The sequence below is a fragment of the Erythrolamprus reginae genome, chromosome 13, assembly GCF_031021105.1.
Source record: "Erythrolamprus reginae isolate rEryReg1 chromosome 13, rEryReg1.hap1, whole genome shotgun sequence".
NCBI classification, from domain to species: Eukaryota; Metazoa; Chordata; class Lepidosauria; order Squamata; family Dipsadidae; genus Erythrolamprus; species Erythrolamprus reginae.
Window position 1 is genome coordinate 3815915 of NC_091962.1, and position 13474 is coordinate 3829388.

A 13474-nucleotide genomic window follows, 5' to 3' on the forward strand; every position below is an offset into this window, starting at 1 on the left:
GCAGAATTGAGGAGAAGCAGCTAGAGAAATTAGTGAAATACGAAGATCTAAAAATCGAGCTGCAACGACTCTGGCATAAGCCCGTGAAAGTGGTCCCAGTGGTACTTGGCACGCTGGGCACAGTGCCAAAGGATCTCAGCGGACATTTGAAAACCATCGGAATTGACAAAATCTCCATCTGTCAATTGCAAAAGGCCGCTTTACTGGGATCGGCAAGCATAATTCGCCGCTACATCACTCAGTCTTAGGTGCTTGGGAAGCGCCCGACTGGTGATGAAATACGAAATCCAGCATAGTGATCTCGTTTGCTGTGTTGTATTGACATAATAATGATGATGATGATAATAATAATAATAATAATAATAATAATAATAATAATAATAATAAATTTATTGTCATTGTCAAAAACAACGAATTGTCATTGGCAACGAAAGTAGTGTGACCCCCAGAGACCAGTCCCACCATACATAAAATCAGAATAGGTAAATTTAAAAATAGAATAAAAGATAGAATAAATGTCCCACCCACTGCAAATTCCCCACCCAGAACCACTCAACCATCTACATGACAAACCGAGTAATATTGTCCAACTAGCAGGAGCGCTGAGGTTTTGCAGCAGACCGCGAGTAGTAACTCAGCCGTCTCCCCTTCCCGACTTCGGCCGAACCTCAACTGGGGGGAAGAATTGGGCCGGAGGGGAACCCAAAGCGGGCGGGGTCGGTGGGTCCCTGGGCAGGGGAGATGGTCCAGGCAAGAGGGGCGGGGCTTGTAGAGAATGGGCGTGGCCTCCGTCCAGGTGAGCCCCGCTACTAACTGCGGCTGCTGCAGATCGGAGGCAGAACGTCGAGGTTGGTCTGGAGTGGCTCTACTTCTTCTTCTCAATCTCTCTCTCTCTGGCCAGCCCCATGGTGCACTCCGCGCTGCCTTTCCCGTCCCTTCTGAGCCCCCTCAGCGTCCTCCTGATGTTCCCCCCGGAGCTGCTGATGGGGATCCCCGGGAAACATTCCCACGCGCCTCTCCCCGATGCGGAGGTGAAGAAAATCACCGCCTTCGTCGTGGAGCAATACAACCAGGGCAGAGTTCGACACGCCAGGTATTTCAAGCAGCGGGGCCACGTGAAATTGCAGGTGTGTGTCTGAAGGATTTGGGGGTGGCTGGGTCGCCCCATTGGAGCCTTGGAGTAATAATTGTTGTATCCTGAAATGGCTACCTTGTAACGCTGTAAATAGTTTGTTCCTCTTTTCCAGCGCTGTCTGAGCCCAAGCAGGAAGTCGCTCCTGATTGGCTCAGACGCGGCCGGCTCTCGCTTTGGCGGGAACCGCAAAAGTATAAAAGAAGCGGCTTCTCCCTGCAGAGCCAGTCGGTACTCGCTGAATTGTCACTTTACCTTGCTGAGCTGTCACTTATTCTCTGAGCTGAATAAAAGTACCGATTGCTCAAACCCTGTCTCTGGGTCTACTTCACTGGCGACGAACGAACGGAAGAACTTCGCGTGCAACATGGACAAAATCCAGATCGGCCAGGCTCCAGAACTTTTCGATGCCGAGAAAATGACTTGGGACGAGTACATGGCCACCTTCGAGATATTCCTCGAGGCGGCGGGAATGCAGGACGCCGGAGCCGATCGCAGACGGGCTATTTTTCTAAACTACTGCGGCGCAGAGATCCGTAGACTTGCCCAAACTCTCACCGAACCAGAACAAGCAAGAGCCACAGCGTGGGACGTCCTTCAACAGAAACTAGCGAGCCATTTTAAACCAACCAGACCAGCCGTGGTTTACCGGCATCAATTTCACATGATGGCTCAGAGAGAAACCGAGTCGATAAGCCAATTCACAACGCGGCTTCGAACGGTACTCGCTCAATGCAAGTTTCAAGATCCGGAAGCTCGCCTCACCGACGCCTTGATTTTCGGCATGAAGAACCACACAGTGAGAAGTAAACTCCTCACCGAAGATGAGCCGACTCTACAAACCGTAATCAAATTAGCGCAAACCGCGGAAGCAGCCGACGCAGCGGCAAGAGAATTAAAAGAGCACGGAAGGCGAGAAACCATTGCCAAAATCGACGCCGAGTCTCCCAGCGCCATGGGAACAGACGTCCGCAGCCAGCCAACTAGCAACGGGGACGACTGCCTCCTCCTGCAAGACCAACCGAGACACCCTAGAGCTACTCATCCAGCCCCCTGCGCGGGCTGCCGGGGAAATCACCAGCGCCATCGATGCCCGTTCCGCGACACCACTTGCCGCCGTTGCAACCGGAGAGGCCACATCGCCATCGCATGCAGAGCAACGGCACCAGAAGAAACTTTTGCCACACAACAATACCAGCGACCCCAAAACCCCCCCCCCCAATCGCGAGACAGGAGACCGTTCCGCAACTCGGGTCAAAGGAATTACCCCACCGCTAACCGAGACTACAATAGAGGTAACTCTCAATATTCCGTGAATAACACGGCAACCAAAAAGGGGGCTAAAATTGTTATCTCGTTGTTACTAAATAACCAGCCTTGCTCAATGGAGCTAGATACGGGTTCGAGATATACCATCATGCCCTGGGAAAAATTTAAGCTATATATGCCTAATGTGTCTGAGGCTGACCTAATTCAAACCTCTTTGGTGATCAGAGACTTCCAAGGGGGGGTAATCTCGGTCCTGGGAACTGCAAATGTACCTATTGTATTTAAGAATGTCAAATGTACCCTTCCCATGCTTATTGTGACGGGGGCCAAACACTCCCTGCTAGGGCTAGCATGGATGGAACCGTTGGGGATTGAAATTTCGGGTGTGTGTAATGTAAACTGTGATATTATGCCTAACTTTGTGAAAGAGTTCCCTGAAGTGTTCAGCCCCACCTTAGGATTGTATAAGGGAACCCCCATATCTTTCTCTATTGACCCCAAGGTCCCACCGGTTAGACTGAAACCTCGCAGGGTTCCCCTCCCGCTTCTCCCCAAGCTAGACTTACAGCTGGACAAACTCATTAGTCAAGGTATCTTGGTCCCTGTGGAACAGGGGCCATGGGAAACTCCCATAGTGACACCCCTGAAGCCAGATGGCTCCTTAAGAGTTTGCGCTGATTACAAATCAACCCTGAATAAGGCACTCCAACACCACCCCTACCCCATTCCGGTTGTGCAACAACTCTTACACTCCCTGGGGGAGGGGAAAAGGTTCGCAAAGATCGACCTGGCGCAGGCTTACCAGCAACTTCCGGTCGATGAACAAACAGCAAACGCTCAAACAATTGTAACGCACAGGGGGGCTTTCAAATGCACGAGGTTACAGTTTGGGGTGAGCATAGCCCCAGGGATATTCCAGAGCATCATGGAACGCCTATTGTCAGGGGTAAATGGGGCCATCCCATATTTTGATGACATCTTAATTGCAGGGGAAAACCAGGAACAAGTGAACAAAAGAATAAGGGAAGTACTTAAGAGGCTACAGGACAAAGGGTTACGAATCAAGCCTGATAAATGTGTCTGGGGAACTAACAGTATTGAATTCCTAGGATATAAAATAGATAAGGAAGGTATCCACCCCACAACTGAGAAGCTGAGAGCAATTAGAGAAGCCCCAGAGCCACGAGATAAGAGTGAGTTGCAAGCATTTTTGGGCCTCCTTAATTTTTATTCCGTTTTTTTAAAGCAGAAGGCAACAGTAGCAGAGCCTCTCCATCGTTTACTCCAGAAGGAAGCCCGCTGGACATGGGGGAAAATTGAACGTGAAGCCTTTGCTCAAATAAAAAATTTACTAACTTCTAAAAGTGTAGTAGTCCAATATAGTGCCTCACTACCCATTAGGCTCACGTGCGACGCTTCGCCGTACGGCATAGGAGGAGTCCTAGCTCACGTTCTACCTAATCAGACAGAGGCCCCAATAGCATTTTTTTCAAGAACCATGACCAGCACGGAGAGAAATTATAGCCAGTTAGACAAGGAGGCTCTGGCATTAGTGGCAGGGGTAAAGAAGTTTCACAATTACATTTTTGGAAGAAACTTTGAGCTAGTCACTGACCACAAACCCCTACTAGGCCTGCTAGCCCCCAACAAGCCCACTCCACCTTTTATGTCTCCAAGACTAATCAGATGGGCCCTTTTCCTCTCAGGGTATCAGTATGAGCTCACCCACAAGGGGGGGAAGGAAATCAATCATGCAGACGGCCTCAGCAGATGCCCCATAGCAGATTTGGTAGAAGACCCTGTTCCAACCACAGACGTGCTAATGATAGAACTCGAGGAAAACCCACTAACCACAGCAAAAGAGGTAGCTGCACACACGCAGCAAGACCAAATCCTGAAACAAGTAGTGAACTGTGTTCTAAAGGGATGGCAAAATGATATTGTTAAACCTGAAATGTGTGATTTTAAGAACAAAAGGCTTGAATTGTCATATGTAAAAGGTTGTTTGCTGTGGGGGGATAGAGTGATCATCCCCAAACGCCTAAGGGAAAAGGTACTCAGAATGTTACACGTGGGCCATCCTGGGATTGTCAGGATGAAGAGCCTAGCAAGGGGGCATTTATGGTGGCCAGGGCTTGATGCTGATATTGAAAGTTGGGTTTCAAAGTGTGACCCGTGCCAAGAGTCTAGGCCCAATCCCCCCAAAACAACTCCGGCTGAGTGGGAACAGCCTGCTGGCCCTTGGTCTAGGATCCACATTGATTTTGCTGGCCCAGTGGGGTCTCAGTATTTCCTAATAGTGGTTGATGCTTTCTCCAAATGGTTGGAAATAATAGCAATGAACAACATAACCACAAGTGCCACTATCAAGGTATTGAGCAGACTGTTTGCATCCCATGGTTGCCCTGATCTATTGGTGTCTGACAATGGACCACAACTAACAGCCAGGCAATTCGAATTATTCCTAGATGGCCTGGGGGTCAGACATGCCCTCATCTCGCCTTACTCGCCCTGGGCTAACGGGTTGGCAGAACGTTACGTAAGGGTGGCAAAGGAGGCATTGCACAGGTCAGGCCCTGGAGATGTGCAACAGAACTTGGACCAATTCTTATTAACCCAGCACATTACCCCTAACTCGCACACACATGTAAGCCCTGCAGAGTTATTGATGGGGAGAAAGTTGAGGTCACCACTAGACAGGTTAAACCCAAGGTTCTGTTTGAATAATAACCAAATGTGCATAAAACCAGAAAGAGAAATGTATTTGGGTCAAAATGTATATGTAAAATGCTTTGATGGAAATGTAAACTGGATGAAGGGAATTATTGTTAAGCAAAATGCACCCAAGACTTATATTGTTAAACTGGAGGATGGTCGTTTGTGGAAACGACACATAGACCACATTCGGAAACGAACTGAAAACCAATTACAACAACCCGCTGACTCGGACTCTCCCCCTTCAACAGACTTTTATACATTGCCCGAACTAAGAAACACGCAGAGAGACTTATCGGGCCAGGGGGAACCATCCAGCGACGCCGAGCCATCCTCGTCCTCCGAGGCCTTCGTTGGGCCCGCCAGGCCTAGTCCGCCGCACCGGGAGAGCAGCGGCGAGCCATCCTCCACAGTCAGTGGCGAAGGAGAAAATGGACTGCGCAGGTCAGCGCGAGAGTCTCGAAGGCCTCACCGATTGGACGACTTCGTCACGTGGCTTTCTTGATGGATGGGTCCAACTATGAGGGGAGGGGTGTTGTATCCTGAAATGGCTACCTTGTAACGCTGTAAATAGTTTGTTCCTCTTTTCCAGCGCTGTCTGAGCCCAAGCAGGAAGTCGCTCCTGATTGGCTCAGACGCGGCCGGCTCTCGCTTTGGCGGGAACCGCAAAAGCATAAAAGAAGCGGCTTCTCCCTGCAGAGCCAGTCGGTACTCGCTGAATTGTCACTTTACCTTGCTGAGCTGTCACTTATTCTCTGAGCTGAATAAAAGTACCGATTGCTCAAACCCTGTCTCTGGGTCTACTTCAATAATGATAATAATAATGATGATGATAATGATAATGATAATAATAATTTATATTTGTATGCCACCCCTCTCCCAAGACTGGGGGATTTTCCGAAAACAATTGAAAGAGCGGTTAAGGCTTATATGCCGCTCAAGGTACTTTGCAGCCCCTCTCTAAGCGGTTTGCAGAGTCAGCCTCTTGCCCCCCGTCAACAATCTGGGTCCTGATTTTATGGACCTCGGAAGGATGGAAGGTTGAGTCTTGCTTGGGCCGGTCAGAATCAAATTGCTTTACAGTGGAAGGAAGGAAGGGAGGGAGGGAGGGAGGGAGGGAGGGAGGGAGAGAGGGAGGGAGGGAAGGAAGGAAGGGGAGGAAGGAAGGAAGGGGAGAGATGAAGGAAGAAAGGAAGGGGAGGAAGGAAGGAAGGAAGGAAGGGGAGGAAGGAAGGAGGGGAGGAAGGAAGGAAGGAAGGAAGGGGAGGAAGGAAGGGGAGGAAGGAGGGAAGGAAGGAAGGGAGGAAGGAAGGAAGGGGAGGAAGGAAGGGGAGGAAGGAGGGGAGGAAGGAAGGAAGGAAGGAAGGGGAGGAAGGGGAAGAAGGAAGGAAGGGGAGGAAGGAAGGGGAAGAAGGAAGGAAGGAAGGGGAAGAAGGAAGGAAGGAAGGAAGGAAAGAAAGACAATAGAAGTAGCACTTATACTCAGTGAAGGGCTACCAAATTTTTTACTATCACATTGTGGGTGTGGCTTATGCATTTTCTTTCAGTGCAAATTGGGTGCTCTGGGGTGGAGCTCCATTTTCGCTACCCCACTGCATTCTCCCTTCCTGTCCTGGCGGTAGCCCACCCCTGCTTATACTTATATCCCTCTTCACCCAGTGCTTTATAGCTTTCTCTAAGCTATTTACAAAGTCAGCATTTTGCCTCTAACAATCTGGGTCCTCGTTTTATCAATCTCGGAAGGCTGGAAGGCCGAGTCAACATTGAGCAGGTCAAGTTTGAACTCCTGGCAGTTGGCAGACTTATGGAAGGAAGGAAGGAAAAAAGAAGGAAGGAAGGAAGGAAAGAAGGAAGGGAGGGAAGAAGAAAGGAAGGAAAGAAGGGAGGATGGGAGGAAGGAATGAAAGAAGAAAGGAAGGAAGGGAAGAAGAAAGGAAGGAAAGAAGGGAGGGAGGAAGAAAGGGAGGGAGGGAGGGGGAAGAAAGGATGGAAAGAAGAAAGGGTGGGGGGAAGGAAGGAAGGAAAGAAGAAAGTAAGGGAGGGAGAAAGAAAGAAAGAAAGGAAGGAAGGGAGGAAGAAGAAAGGGAGAAGATAGAAAGGAAGGAAAGAAGGGAGGGAGGAAGGGAGGAAGGAAGGGAGAAAGAAAGGAAGGGAGGGAGGGAGAAAGAAAGGAAGGAAGGGAGGAAGGGAGAAAGAAAGGGAGGAAGAAAGAAAGGAAGGAAGGAAAGAAGGAAGGAAGAGAGGGAGGAAGGAAGGAAGGAAGGAAGGAAGGAAGGAAGGAAGGAAGGAAGAGAGTGAGCAACAGCTAGACTGATATGCCACTTTGCAATGCTTTATAGCCTTCCCTTAGCAATCTGGGTCCTCATTTTACCAACCTCGGAAGGACGGAAAGCTGGGTCATCCCTTATCAGGTCAGGATCGAGCTGCTGGCAATGGACAGAGTTACCCTCCAATGCTGCCTTCTAACCACTGTGCTGCCAGGGTTCTTCATAGAAGAGTTTGGGGGTGCTGGAGGGAGATCAGGGGGTGCTCTAATGGAGGGACTGCTACTGTGGGCCAAAATATGATTTCTGCTGTTTGTATCTGATATAGAAATCTCTCCTCTTGAACTGATGTTCTTGCTGCTCTCAAGGCTTAAAGTCCTTTCCGGGTTGCAACCGATGAAGCCGACCGTGTTTTGTAATTCATTAAAAGGCCCTGTACACTTATTTTTAAATCCAGGAGGTTACTAGCGAAGAATACCATCTTATTATGACGTTAGAGGAAACAAGATGCAAAAAACAGGCCCGCAGGAGACTGAAATACAGGAGGATCCAGAAATGTAAGGTTGGAGGGAATTTAAAGGTGAGATTGGATGCCAAATTCCGATTATACAATTTCCAGATTAATAGATGAATTAAACTGCCTTGTCTGCGCTCAACAGCCACCTCTGCAAATAAGGTTTTAATTGTTTTCATTGAAGACTTCAATTCAAAAGATTAGAGGTGACACATTAGGGGTGTTGGCTATTTGGGGGACTGCCTCCCCCCCCCCCAAAAAATGGGGGTCAACCTATTCTCCAAAGCACATTAAGGCAGGACAAGAAACAACTGGTGGAAACACATGAAATAGTAGCAGTGCTTTATAATTATTATTTATTAAATTAAATTATAATCCTTGATTAAACTACCCTTGGAATATTGCATCTAGTTTTGGTCACTACGATATTAAGAAAAAAAAAGATATTGAGACTCTTGAAAGAGTGTAGACAAGAGCAGCAAAGAGAATTAGGTGTCTAAAGGCTAAAATATACAAAGAACAATTGCAGGAATTCAATAGGATTGGAGAGACAGGATAGTAATAGAAACATAGAAGATAGACGGCAGAAAAAAACCTCCTGGTCCATTTAGTCTGCCCTTATATTATTTCCTGTATTTTATCTTAGGATGCATCTATGTTTATCCCAGGCATGTTTAAATACAGTGACTGTGGATTGACCAACCACGTCTGCTGGAAGTTTGTTCCAAGCATCTACTACTCAAATAATATCTTCTCATGTGGCTTCTGATCTTTCCCCCAACTAACCTCAGACTGTGCCCCCTTGTTCTTGTGTTCACTTTCCTATTAAAAACACTTCCCTCCTGAACCTTCTTTAACCCTTGAACATATTTAAATGTTTCGATCATGTCCCCCCTTTTCCTTCTGTCCTCCAGACTATACAGATTGAGTTCATGAAGTCTTTCCTGATAGGTTTTATGCTTAAGACCTTCCACCATTTTTGTAGCCCGTCTTTGGACCCGTTCAATTTTGTCAATATCTTTTTGAAGGTGAGGTCTCCAGAACTGAACACAGTATTCCAAATGGGGTCTCACCAGCCCTCTATATAGTAGGATCACAATCTCCCTCTTCCTGTTTGTTATACCTCTAGCTATGCAGCCAAGCATCCTACTTGCTTTTCCTACTGCCTGACCGTTCACCCATTTTGAGTCTGTCAGAAATCACTATCCCTAAATCTTTCTTTTCTGAAGTTTTTGCTAACACAGAACTGCCAACACAGAACTGCCACAAGTATTGTTGTGAGCCGCCCTGAGTGTTCGGAGAGGGGCGGCATACGAATCTAATAATAAATTATTATTATTATTATTATTATTATTATTATTAATACTCAGATTGAGGATTCCTTTTCCCCAAGTGCATTATTTTACATTTGGAAACATTAAACTGCAGTTTCCATTGCTATGACCATTTATGTAGTAAAGCTAAATCATTTGCCATATTACAGACGCCTCCAGGAATATCAACCCTATTGCACACTTTAGAGTCATCGGCAAATAGGCAAACCTTCCCTACCAAATCTTCCCCTATGTCACTCACAAAGATATTAAAAAGAATAGGACTCAGAACAGACCCTTGTGGCACACCGCTTGTAACCAGTCTCTACTCAGTATACTCGCCATTAACAACAACCCTCTGGTGTCTACACTTCAGCCAGCTGCAAATCCACTGAACTAATATTAGAATAGTAATATTAGAATAGCTGCCACAAAAGGAGGTGGTGTTTTTTAACCTATTCTCCAAAGCACCTCAAGGCAGAACAAGCAGCAACAGATGGAAAGACATAAAATAATATTTCTGTTTTATAATGCGTTGATAAGACCACCATTGGAATATTGCATCCAGTTTTAGTCACCATAGTATGGACCAGAATATCTGCGAGACCGCCTTCTGCCGCACAAATCCCAGTGGCTGGTTAGGTCCCACAGAGTGGGCCTTCTCCGGGTCCCGTCGACTAAACAATGTTGGCTGGCGGGACCCAGGGGAAGAGCCTTCTCTGTGGCGGCCCCAACCCTCTGGAACCAGCTCCCCCCAGAGATCAGGACTGTCCCCACCCTCCTTGCCTTTGGTAAACTTCTTAAAACCCACCTCTGCCGTCAGGCATGGGGGAACTGAGACATCTCCCCTTGCCTATGTAGTTTTATGTATGGAATGTTTGTATGTATGTTTTTATATAAGGTTTTTTTTAGGTTTTTAATGTAAAATTGTTATTTTAGATTTAATATTAGATTTGTCATTGTATACTGTTTTATCACTGCTGAGAGCCGCCCCAAGTCTGCGGAGAGGGGCGGCATACAAATGTAATAGATAGATAGATAGATAGATAGATAGATAGATAGATAGATAGATAGATAGATAGATAAATAGTGTAAAAAATATTGATATTCTTTTTTTATTATTAAAAATACATTTTATTTAAATCCATATACACACACAACATACAGTACAAAACACAAACGTTTAAGAAGAAAATCGGGCGAATGTGAGACAGATCTGTATAACGGTTCTAACTATATATATTCTGTTGCATATTTTAAATAATAGTTAAATATTTTTTCATACATATATTTACAGCAGCTAGGATTGTATATGCACAATGCTGGAAATTGAATAGGATACCAACGGAAAGGGAAGTTTTGAGAAAAATTATGGATTGTGCAGAGATGTGTAGATTGACTTTAAAACTTAAAGATAAACAAGACTCGGATTATTATAAAATTTGGGGGAAGTTTTATGATTGGATAGAAAATTAAGAGATATGTATGTATTAGTAATTGGTTAATTTTGGAAGAATCGAAACATGAGAATTTGATTTAAATTTTGGGTGCCAGATGCAAAGATGAGAAATGCCCTCATCACCTCGAGGCTCGACTACTGTAATGCTCTCTACATGGGGCTACCTTTGAAAAGTGTTCGGAAACTTCAGATCGTGCAGAATGCAGTTGCGAGAGCTATCATGGGCTTTCCTAAATATGCCCATGTCACACCAACACTCCGCAGTCTGCATTGGTTGCCGATCAGTTTCCGGTCACAATTCAAAGTGTTGGTTATGACCTATAAAGCCCTTCATGGCAAAGGACCAGAATATCTCCGGGACCGCCTTCTGCCGCACGAATCCCAGCGACCAGTTAGGTCCCACAGAGTTGGCCTTCTCCGGGTCCCGTCAACTAAACAATGTTGTTTGGCGGGGCCCAGGGGAAGAGCCTTCTCTGTGGTGGCCCCGACCCTTTGGAACCAACTCCCCCCAGATATCCGAGTTGCCCCCACCCTCCTTGCCTTTTGTAAAGTTCTTAAGACTCATCTCTGTCGTCAGGTATGGGGGAACTGACACATCTCCCCCGGGCCTATACAGTTTATACATGGAATGTTTGTGTGTGTGTTTGCTTTTAATAATGGTTTTTTTTAGTGTTTTTAAAATTATTGGATTTGTTTTTTACATTGTTCTTGTTATTGTTGTGAGCCGCCCCGAGTCTACGGAGAGGGGCGGCATACAAATCTAATAAATACAAATACAAATATAATAGTACTATATCATGATATAACACAAAATGTACTTATTGTTTAGATTTTAAACATATAGAACTTTATTTTACGACATAGGTGATGTTTTATAAATAGTTTCTTTTATTAAAGAAACATAGAAACATAGAAGTCTGACGGCAGAAAAAGACCTCATGGTCCATCTAGTCTGCCCTTATACTATTTTCTGTATTTTATCTTAGGATGGATATATGTTTATCCCAGGCATGTTTAAATTCAGTTACTGTGGATTTATCTACCACGTCTGCTGGAAGTTTGTTCCAAGGATCTACTACTCTTTCAGTAAAATAATATTTTCTCATGTTGCTTTTGATCTTTCCCCCAACTAACTTCAGATTGTGTCCCCTTGTTCTTGTGTTCATTTTCCTATTAAAAACACTTCCCTCCTGAACCTTATTTAACCCTTTAATATATTTAAATGTTTCGATCATGTCCCCCCTTTTCCTTCTGTCCTCCAGACTATACAGATTGAGTTCATTAAGTCTTTCCTGATACGTTTTATGCTTAAGACCTTCCACCATTCTTGTAGCCCGTCTTTGGACCCGTTCAATTTTGTCAATATCTTTTTGTAGGTGAGGTCTCCAGAACTGAACACAGTATTCCAAATGTGGTCTCACCAGCATTCTATATAGCGGGATCATAATCTCCCTCTTCCTGCTTGTTATACCTCTAGCTATGCAGCCAAGCATCCTACTTGCTTTCCCTACCACCTGACTGCACTGTTCACCCATTTTGAGACTGTCAGAAATCATTACCCCTAAATCCTTTTCTTTTGAAGTATTTGCTAACACAGAACTGCCAATACAATACTCAGATTGAGGATTCCTTTTCCCCAAGTGCATTATTTTACATTTGGAAACATTAAACTGCAGTTTCCATTGCTTTGACCATTTATCTAGTAAAGCTAAATCATTTACCATATTACAGACCCCTCCAGGAATAAAGATATTCCTATATATATAAAGATATATATATAGAGAGAATATTTAATTAGCTATATGATACAATATTAAAATGTAGATAAAAGAGATTTTATTATTCCTTGCATTGATGTAATGTAACCTTTTGTAGTAAGACGGTGAGGGGAAAAAAATATTTAGATTTTTTTAGAGTTGATAATGCTGTATAAAATTAATAGAAAATTTTAAAGAGGAGAAATAGGAGCCTTCATTGATTGAGTAATGAGAAAAAAATGTTTGTATTTGATTGATTTTAAACATTGTTGTTGTGTTTATAAATATATATTGTTTTACTTTATGATGGAGAAAAATAAAAATCTTATCCCGGAAATATTTTTTTCCTTAAGGAATTATAATCTTAAGGAATTTAATAATCTTAGAGCTCCATATTTCCATTAAACATTTTTCACCAGGCAATTGCTCTTTATATTTGTTAGTTACGTATATTGTATCAGTTTGACCTTTTCTCTAACCAGCAGTAAAATAGATCCCAACAATTGCAAATACAGATTATTCCTTGTTTTTTAGTTCTAGAGTTAATTTATTCATCTCTGCACAAGATGTAAAAAAACATTGAGATTCTTGAAAGAGTGCAGAGAAGAGCAACAAAGAGGATTTAGGGGACTGGAGGCTAAAACCACACAAAGAACAATTGCAGGAATTCAGAAGGACTAGGAGAGACAATATTTTGAGGGGCTGCCCCCAAAGAGGAGGGGGTCAACTTATTTTCCAAAGGCCCAGAAGGCAAGACAAGGAACAATGGATGGAAACTAATGAAGGAGAGAAGAAACCCAGAACTAAGTAGAAACAGTGAGAAAAATTAAGCATGGGAATGATTTCCTCCAGAAGTTGTTTGAGCTCCATCACTGGAAGATTTTATGAAATCTTGTCTCCTCCTTGAGCAAGGGGCTGGACTAGATGACCTCCAAGGTCCCTTTGAACTCAGTTTTTCTCTCTCATTCCCTTCCAGAAAGAAATCTGCTTATTTAAAGTTCTAACCTCCTTCCTGAAAAATATGATCTTGAGAGACCTCTCCTGTCGCTGA

At 44.6% G+C, this 13474-nt stretch overlaps 1 protein-coding gene across 1 annotated transcript; it reads left to right on the top strand.

Annotated features, from left to right (window-relative positions):
* The first annotated feature begins 905 nt into the window (after positions 1 to 905).
* On the top strand, positions 906 to 13474 carry LOC139175440 (cystatin-like). The gene is made up of 3 exons (XM_070766565.1): positions 906 to 1127; positions 7838 to 7960; positions 13400 to 13474. Exons 1-3 carry the CDS (start codon positions 906 to 908, stop codon positions 13472 to 13474), a joined length of 420 nt encoding a protein of 139 aa, XP_070622666.1.

Excerpts from the sequence above, each read along its gene's own strand:
- LOC139175440 (XM_070766565.1), top strand. The coding sequence starts at position 906 with ATGGTGCACTCCGCGCTGCCTTTCCCGTCCCTTCTGAGCCCCCTCAGC. Across the intron at positions 1,128-7,837 it reads GGGGCCACGTGAAATTGCAG|GAGGTTACTAGCGAAGAATA; the intron begins GTGTGTGTCTGA and ends TTTTAAATCCAG. Across the intron at positions 7,961-13,399 it reads AGGTTGGAGGGAATTTAAAG|AAAGAAATCTGCTTATTTAA; the intron begins GTGAGATTGGAT and ends ATTCCCTTCCAG.